Source organism: Doryrhamphus excisus, chromosome 12, assembly GCF_030265055.1.
Source record: "Doryrhamphus excisus isolate RoL2022-K1 chromosome 12, RoL_Dexc_1.0, whole genome shotgun sequence".
Lineage (NCBI taxonomy): Eukaryota > Metazoa > Chordata > Actinopteri > Syngnathiformes > Syngnathidae > Doryrhamphus > Doryrhamphus excisus.
Genome location: NC_080477.1, coordinates 14,447,108 through 14,457,156, shown reverse-complemented (window position 1 = coordinate 14,457,156; position 10,049 = coordinate 14,447,108). Strand labels below are relative to the sequence as shown.

The following is a 10,049-nucleotide window of genomic DNA, read 5'->3' as shown; positions in this document are numbered from 1 at the left end:
TGCTGCATTATATCTTATTGAATACAATCTAATACTGTAAGTCACAGGCACATGAACCATACTGTTTCTCTTGTCGGTCTGTGCTGCTACCTTGTGGTGACAATAGGTATGGCATTATCGTCCACTGCTGTAGTTGCATGTAAGGCATTCAAATGCTGTTAATGGTAGATATGTTATTGACAAATGCCCAGCAGATTTGTAACTTTTCTTCGTCTTCCTTCCACATATGAAGGTGTTCATGCATCTGTAGGACACCGGAAGTTGCAACCACAATCCAAACCTTTGCAGCCCTGCGCAAATGATGATGATGATGATGGTGAGGATGGGTGGACCAAGCAGAGCAGATCCATAGAGCTCGTTTCCTCTGCTGGCTTCAACGCAGCATCAACAAAGCCCCTTGCAACCTGCACCCCCCACCCTTCCTCCCTCTCTCCCCGCCTGCAGCCCTGGACGCACGACCGGATCACAAGCCCACGGTAGCCTGATCCCAATGCATTATTTACGCACCAAACTTCAGCAACTCATCCACCGGATATGGCTGCCGGTCTGAGGAGGTGGAAGAGGAGGTGTGAGACAGGGCAAGCCGGGACAGCGGACCCGAATGCGGCCACTTGGTGCTCGTTGCACCCGGGCAGGGATGCAGGAGGAGGAGGAGGAGAGGGGAAGCGTGCAAGAAGAAGGAGCAGGTGGCGGAGCAGAGCGTTGGGCATGCCTGCAAAGTGTGTGCTGTCTGCGGGGATCTTTTTACTCCTGCTCCGGTGCTCTTTGGCCGCAGAGGGTAAGTCAGACCGAAAATGAATACATCCCGATGGATGCATCATCATCACCATGCGTCTCAGCTTCATCTTCTTCCACTATGTGTGTATTACACATTGTATTGTTGTGTAATGTGCACACTATTTGCTGCAGCCTGCACGACTCACTGGATGATGCTCACCTGAATGGAACACACAATGGGGGTCAATTCATTAGGCACACCTGCATGACACAAATGCACAGGTTTATTATTGTAGTTTGCAGTGGTGTAAAAAAATGGTGGTGTCTTAAAAATGACCCCTAATGCTAAGCTGGTGCAGCAGCAGTTATTTGCCATTATAGTGAACATTGTGTTCATTATTGTTGTGCAAACTATGGATGATGTCATGTAGTTGTATACCACTGCAACCACAATAATAAACATATGGATAAATTAATATCTCTCTGGGCAGAATTTCTGACATGGCCTTGCCTAATTGAGTGTGTTTTTGCATTGGTCTCACTTATCCCTACTATCACTTGCCTTAAATTGCTTTAACCACCCCCCCCCCACACACACACACTTTTCCCCTTGCATTTTCCTGCCTGAGGTCATTAAATATTATCATTGTGTAATAAGGTGAAGGGAAGTTATTCTGGGAAAGCAATGCAGTGCAGTCACATGCGTTTTAGAGCATCTGGGTCAGCACTAATGACACACATAATGTTGCCAAGAGTAGGTTTATGTGTGTGTGTGTTTTTTTAGAGGTAGATGGGGTGAAGGTTGGCAAACATGGTGTTCTAATACGACTTTGGCACAGTGCATAATGTTTGACCTAACGCAACAAATCAAGTGCAAACAAGTGATTGCTGCTGCTGGGGTGTTTAAGAATGGATATGCTGACTGTGAGAAGGGGGCGGAGACTAAAGAAGTAATGCATCAGCAAAGGTGAACATCAGCACATCATCACAGCTACTCGCTGCAAACACTGTCAGGCACTATTAGGGACATTTGACTGCACAGATGTTCAACTATTGCCAACATAAAACCTTCATATACAAGCTAAACACTTCATAATAAAAGTAAAATAAAGCAAAGTACAGATCTGAGTGCTGCCTTAGACACAGTTGACCATGTGATCTTATTACAGAGGTTAGAAAAATGGGAGGGAATATCTGTTATTACCATCAATTGGTACTGGTACTTTGTTGGAATTGGTAACTGTGTCTCAGACCAACTGGCTATGGGGTTCTCCAGGGATCAACCCTGGGACCACCATTTTTCAATCTATACATGCTTCCTTTAGGCCGGTTAATACGCAGCTGCAGCGTATCCCAGCACAACTATGCAGACAACACTAAGATCTATGTGTTACTGACGGCAGGTGAACATGGTCCAGCAGATTTACTTAGTTTACTCCATTAAACAGATCAGTGTGTGGATGCAAAGCAAGTTTCTCAGACAAAACTGTTTGCTTTATGTTTAATTAGAGACCCCAGTGCTTATTTGCTTGTGAATATCACATACCCAGAAACTATGCGATGTAGCAGTTAATTCAAGGCAGTAATTGGAGCATTCATGGTTGCAGACACATGATGGAGCGCAAACAGGAAGGTGTTGGCAGAGTGATACAGTCACCTCGTGGTGTTTTATCAGTGTTTATATATTAGTCTGTGTGCTTGCTTACTACATACATTTCCAGTGAATCTGCATTATTGATACATCGTGTGAGTATGCTTGTGGTGATTCTGTGAATGGTATTGTCATTTAAGAAAAAAAAAAGAAAATAATCTCGTCGTCAGCAGCATTGTTTGTGAGAGCTGCAAGCAACTGGGACATTTAAGGCAGTACAGCAAAAACAACAAGTACCAATTACTGGTGCTGTTTTGTTGTTGTTATCGGCTCCTTGTTTATGCCAAGGACAAACGCACCCTCTTTTAATCCACAAAAAAACCCACATGGGTGTTGTTGCTTATGCACTATAACACTAATTTCTGTACATTGTGCAGCTAATTTGGTTTAATGTGTCCGTATCAACCCCAAAAAACGGGGTCAGTCATGAGCTCATGTTAATATATGTGGATGAATAGTATGCATAGAGATAGGAAAAATATTCGCCTTTCCTATTAAGAAATGTAATATGGACAGTAATCCCTCATTTATTGTTGTTAACCGGTTGCAGACCCAACTGTAATAAGTGAATTTCCATAAAGTAGGAACATTACAAATTTGTAAAAAACATTATTAGAGCCCTCTAGACATGACAAACACCCCTATAGTGTATACAGTAGACAAAATAACAAAAAAAAGCAATTTAAGACATATATAAGATTCATGCTAGTGTATGTATGTATCAACCACGAAACAACATGATTTGTTAAATATTTTTTAAAACACATGGAAGAGAATGGAAAAATTTGAAGCATAAAGGGGAGATGGTTTAGTGTTACTTTTTATTTTATTTTTTCCTTTGGAAAGTCAATTGTTTTTTCTTCCTGTCACTTACACACACACACACACACACATACACACACACACATACACTAGCATGGGGAGACACATAGACCCACTCAGTAATCATCACACGTTGCCAATTTTTGGATAATGGTGGTAAATGAAGCGGATTCATCAAACAAATACCCAGCAGCTAATAATATCATTATATATGATATCATTTTTCATTGCAATCTACCAGTGGTTATTTCACCAATACAGAAACTATTTCTTAAAACAGAGGGGTAGTCCTATATATTTTTAAAAATAGCAATGAGTCAGTTGATTGATGGATATAACGGATGCATTCACCTTCTCCTGGAGTCATTTGTTGTCATCTTTTTGCTCAGCTCTTGTATTGGATTGCATTCAATTGTGCAGGGGTATCAAATGCTGTTTTGGAGTTTATGGTTGGTGTGTGTGTTTCCTCAGCCCACAATTCCATTCTAGGTATTGGTTTTAATGTGTGGTTGGTGTAACTCTTTGACAGTCGCACTGCATGAGCTTTTTCTTCATGGAATCCTTTTCTTCTTACAATGGCGGTTTAAATTCACAAGTTGAGAGAGGAACTGCACATTACACTCCTCCCTATTCTTTATTTTTGCTTCCTCCTGCCACTGTTGTTCAAAACAATTTCCTGGAAGTCAGGTTACACAAACAACAACCACGACTTGCCCTTGGGTAACTCACAGGCCAACCCTGTTTGTCTTGTTTCCCCTCACAGAGCTTATTTGCGCTTAATTAAGATTGGGATGCATGCGCCCCATCCAGATTGATGCATCTCTCTGCAGTCAATATGCAAACACGTCAAAAACAAAACCAAAAAAAACAGCACCTCAGCGTTGAGATTCCACTCACACATTTTTGCCCCCAAATTGAAAAATGCCGGTGTCAAGTAATTAAACATTTATTAGTGCTCGAAATTATCTCTGAGAGTGTTTTCTGTCGCCTACTAATTTAGTCAAAATGTCTGCAAGTCCTATGTCTCCTCCTTTTTAATGCCTGCATCACTTCTAAACACACACATGCAATAAAAAAGGCAAACAGGGCTTCTAATTAGTACAGCAGACCATCTGTTTGCTCTTATTTCCCCGTATACTTCAGTACAATCCAGGGAGTATACCAGCCATGTGTTTGTGTGCTTGGAGATACATTCATCCATGATGGCTGACAAAGATGTGATGCTGCCTCCCACAAAGGGCAGCAAGTTTGATTTATGAAAGGACAACCACAATATCTTATGAAATTGAATAGAAAATAGGCAATTACATGAATTGATAATGCAGCAAGCTTTTTTGCTTCATAAGGCAAGATATCATTTAGGTGTTCACAATGGACCCTCAATATGAGACAATAGAACCGCATTTCTTTCAGTCGATCCGGAAGGAAATAAATGAAATGGAAATAAGCCCAGGTTATTACATCCATTCATTCATTTTCTATACCGCTTATCCTCACTCGGGTCGTGAGGGTATGCTGGAGCCTATCCCAGCTGTCTTCGGGTTAGAGGTGGTGTACACCCTGGACTGGTGGCCAGCCAATCACAGGGCACATATAGACAAACAACCATTCACACTCACATTCATACCTATGGACAATTTGGAGTTGCCAACTAACCTAGCATGTTTTTGGAATGTGGGAGGAAGCCGGAGTCCCCGGGGAAAACCCACGCATGCACGGGGAGAACATGCAAACTCCACACATAGAGGGTCGAATTGAACTCGGGTCTCCTAGCTGCGAGGCCTGCGTGCTAACCACTCGGCCGTCACGCAGCCAGTCTTGGAATGTAATTAACTGTTAATGAAAATGACTATAAACAAATATTTCTCAATAGTTCTAATAAATATGGATTATTCATGACATTTCAACTGAGTCTACTGAGGAAGTAATCACCAGATTAATCTTTAATGACGATAATCGCGTTCCATCTGCAAATGATGTTATATCTTTTAAAGAGCGAGATTGAAACCTAAAGTGCAATTCAGAAAAATATCATTTTTACTGTATTTCCTAATTTCATTGGAGGATGATGTTTAATTGCCCACCTGCAGAGACTACCTGCACAGAGGCGCCTAATGCATAATTTGAATGTATGCAATTACCTGTATATTTGCTCATTTCTATAGACACAAAAACTAATAGATTTCATAATAATAATACTACTTTATTATGGTATACAGCAGGGGCAGCTTTATCTCTCTAACTACTACATTCTTCGCGTTAACTGACAGCAGTGCTGGTGTCGTGTCGAGAAAGGATGACACCATTGGTAGTTTTGATTCAAATAGTTTGTTTTCCTCTTGCCTTCTCCTTTTCTCTACTCCATCGGGGTAACTGCTCGTGTGTGTTGTTATAAAACAGGAAGTTCAGGAAGACATTGGGAGTTCAGAGTTGAGTTTTAGCCTGGGTGAGGGTTAACTGCCATTTGTGTGTTTGCTGAAGGATTACTGTAATAGTCACTGCTGAGTGTCGCTGCTAAATTTTTGTTTGACTTTTTTTTTCCAATCCCTAATTCTTTTTTATGTAAATGATTAGCAGCCTTGGCTCTGAAATGATTGCTGTTTGTTGTTTCTTCACTGTGTAACCTATTTTACAATAAATGTAGCTTTGGTAGTTTTAATTGGAGATTACAATGAATGGGACTTTGTTTGGTATGTGACCTGACCTGTTTTTGGTATTGTCACGACCACAACTAACAAAGAATTCTCGCATTGTTATGTAAAAACTAGTACTGAATTCTTTTTGTGTTACCTAATTAGATTGTTTGCTTGGATAAGATAATGTAATGTGTTTAACAGAATGGGGAAATATCATAATATCTATTTCATTTAAAGTTGATGTATAGGAAACCAATTTCCCACTATATTTGTGTACAAGTAATGAGGATGTGGTAAAGATATTATAATGCTAGTAACCAATACAATACAGGATGAGAAGAGTCCTGGTGGTCCACCACAATTCCAGGCCAAAGTAGGCGATCCAGTGGAAATATTTACTTTATTATAAGCAAATACCTTCAGCATTAACATTTTTAGTCCCTAATGTTTGACTGAGGAGTATTTTGACCCACTGTCAGTTGCAGTATTTGGGAATTTTCTGGCTTGTAGGAATCGTGTGCAGAAGTCGAAAGTGGAGGAGCCCATTTGCTGCATCAGTGTCAGTGAAGCGTCACAAAGTCAGGGAGCATTAAAAGGAGAGTTCATCACTTGTTATTAATGACTTATTAGGCTTTCTCAGGATTTCCCACAAAGTACTTCAGCTTGAATATTTAAACACTTTTTTTTTTTAGTTCTTTTCACTAATTTCACAACTTTCTCTGACTATATTGGATAATATGGAGAGCCATATGGAGCCACTATCACAAGTACTATAAATGTAAGTCATATAAGTCAAATACAAGTCATAGAAAATCTGTTCAAATACCTGTAACAAATATAAGGGAGTACCTGGTTCAAGAGGAAGATTTTAAATGTCAGCAGCAACTTAAAAATACTTTCAATTGAACAGCAGAATTTTTTAGATAAAATGTTCTTATTTTGTGCCGACAACACCACCCTCTCAACTGCATCAGACTTAGCAACTGTCTGGTTTTCTTGTACATTTGTGGTAATGTATTATATGTAATGTTTCATCAATGTAACGTTACTGATGCCTTGTGACCTGAATATAACATGTAACCGCAATAGAGTGAGGGAGTGATGTCCAAACCACAATGTAGCAAGAGATTTGACCTTTAAATAAACTAAAAGCAGTTTTGGAAAATCTGCCAGTAGCACAACATGAGGCGCAGTGCAAGGTTTATCCTCTGTGTTTGCTAATAGCTATGTATTGATGTGGTGAAATTATGGTACATGATGGAATTTTTGGATATATTGATCATGCAATTTTGGAAATATTGAGCATAAGCGTTCTGTGTATTGCGTTTTGGGTGGTGGTTGAGGGCAGGCGCCTCAGTGATGTGGTTTTCTGACGTGGAATATCACTTCTCTGGTGGCGATGGAGGCCAAACTTGTGCGTGAGGTTGAGACAGTAATTTCCTAATGTTTGAGAAAAGTAGAATTTGTCATGTAAATTAAAATGACTTTTATATGTTAGTTAATGTAGGAAACAATTGAGATAAAAGTTCTCTGGGGGTGCTGGGGGCAAGGAAAAATTTCGAACGGATGCACAAGACACTGGGAAAATAAAGAAAAAAACAATGTTGTATTGAACAGATGTATAAAGTATATCATAATTTAAACATTTCTACCTCGAAGTAGTCAAAATTGAGACTTTTGGACGTATTATACATATTGAGTAGGGGTCTAGGAACATGCCAGGAATTACCGTATTATTCACTGAGAGAATAAAGGGAAAATACAAAAAGTAATAAAAAAGGAATAATTAAACATTTCTGGCTTGAAGTGGTAAAAATTGATTTTGTTCACATTATCCTGAAAAGCTCTCCTCCATGGTGGAGGCCATCACACAGACAGTATCGACTGAGCTTTCCCCCGAGGTGCACTCGCATGTAAAATAAGTTACCCTAAATTACCCTCAGGTGTCCTCTTTTGCATCACTCTCCTAGCGTGTAGCATTTGTTTGATTCATGCCTTTGCTTTAGTATTCTGTCATTACCCCTTCTCTGTTCAAATGAGCCTGCTCTCTCCCAGAGGACCGGTTCATCCCAGGCGAATGTGTTTCTCCACCGCTCCCTGGGGAGATGCTGTGTTGTACGCTCACAAACAAATTGTTTTTGCATGCGACAGTATAGCGAGAGGCAAGGGTTTGATTCCTGTCATCTATCAGTAGCGTGTTGTTAGGATGTCCATAGCAGACTCAGAATGTATTAGACTGTTTTACATGATTTCAATGCGTGGGTGTGATGTTTGTCTCTGATCGCCACTCCCTTAACTTTGTGACGAGAGAGAATAAATGCCGTACCCTGACTACATGCGTTGGATTTATAATTACTCATTTGCAGCACCCGCCACTGCAAGGATGTGTTTGTGTCAGAGTTTCCATTCTGTGAGAACGTATAAGTTCTTAAAGCAATGAGGTTAAAATGGAGTGCACCACTTGGCTTTTATGATGGGGACAGCTTGACACTGCAACTGATTTCTTTTTCTATTATTTTCTATCGGAACAAATTGTTTGTAATGCTCTATAAATGGGAACAGTGTTCTAAAAATGTGTTGTGCTCATTCTTACACGTTCCACTGTAGTTTAGCGTTGTACTTGTTGATCTGATCTTGTTGATCTGTTGATCAGCTGTCCTTTTTGTGTATGTATGACACAATCAGTTACTTTGTCATTTTAAAGTAAGAGAGACTTCTTTCTTGATCATATAACACCTGAGATAGTGGTGTGTCGGTCATGAACGAACGGATCAAAAGAACTAGTTTTTTTTTGTGAACGGAATGAACAAGGTCATCGCCCCTAAAATACCCGTTCAGTCCGTTCAGTTGCAAATGCTTTTTTTTTTATTGGCTGGAGAATCAGTTCACCATTCCTTATGCAGGGCGGGACTATCTGCGTGCTTGCCTGTCTTATCCTATCGTTACGCCTCGCTCTGTGGGTGGTTGGGGTTAGCTGACTGAAAGACAGAGACCGAGAGATTGAGGTGCCTTTCTTCAGTCCGTTCACAAAAAATAACTACTTCTTTTGGTCCGTTTGTTCATGACCGACACACCACTACTCATCACGTGTTGTTGCACTGTTGAGTCGGAACAAACCTGAACATGAGTGAATGGACTGACTCGACACGGCTGACTGGGTCTATGCGCAGGGGGAGATCACAGACTAACGACCAATTGACCGAAATTAATGGATCTGGTTTTGCCCACCACTAATCTGAGAGTGATCCCTCCACCAGTGCTCCATTTTGACTTGCCACGTTCTGCAATATGGAGGCCATGTTTGCCTGACTTTCAGAAAAGAACATCCTGAAGGGATGCCTTTCTGTTTAACATTGTTAAGCCAGCTAGGCTGTGAAATACACCTGCAGCACCACGGTTGCTACTGTGGGTGAAATAAAAGATTTATGACATTGAGCACCGATAGGTTTTTAATTAAATTTAACCTTAGGACATAGTAGGTGCTTTCACCCAAACACTTGCACAACAAGTTTCAAAACACTTAAATAATCTAATTTCTTCTTTAATTAATGAAGGATCTCATTTGTTCTTCATTAATTGTCTTTGAGAAGCTGCATCATATATTGAGGCTTGTGGGCTTGTGTTACACTATATAAGTAAAGGATGACACTAAATGCTAGGCCGCATGGTGAAGGAGTGGTTAGCATGTAGGCCACACACTCAGGCGATCTGGAAGACCTGGGTTCAATTCTCTGCTTGTGCATCTCTCTGTGGAGTTTGCATGAAGTGGACCTGAAATGTGTGGGGCTTAAACTTGTACAATCAATTTCATAGATTCATGGTTTGCTATTTAGCTATATAGTATGTACTGTGTATGTGTGTAAGAGTTTTTACTATCAATTCTTTCAGTTTTTCTTAGTTGCTTTATGCTCTCTGTTTTGCTTTTCCAATATTATTTTAGATTTTGTTTCTACAACATGCCATTCAATGGTCCAGAAAGGAGTTGCGCTCTGGCAGCAAGCGTGGCGTTTTTGCTTGTTGATTACACAGTAAATGCATGATGAAAGAAACACTTCATCACTATCTTTTTTAATGCCCACTGCGTGAGAATTCAGAGCGGAGTTACGATGCATGCAAATGAAGAAAAAGTAATTTTAGTATCAAAACTGTAAAGATGAACATAATTCATTCTGTGAAGTTGGTTGACTTTTGTTTTTATTCCTATAGGAAATGTGTCGACAGAG

At 40.2% G+C, this 10,049-nt stretch overlaps 1 protein-coding gene across 2 annotated transcripts in view; it reads left to right on the top strand.

Moving 5' to 3' along the window:
• Positions 1–259: 259 nt before the first annotated feature.
• The window catches only part of kiaa1549lb (KIAA1549-like b), a 45,894-nt gene continuing 36,104 nt past the window's right edge, over positions 260–10,049 (top strand). For both annotated transcript variants that reach the window (XM_058089428.1, XM_058089427.1), the window contains exon 1: positions 260–778. In XM_058089428.1, coding sequence (XP_057945411.1) covers positions 535–778 — 244 coding nt within the window. In that variant the 5' untranslated portion in view covers positions 260–534. The remainder of the gene's footprint in view (positions 779–10,049) is intronic.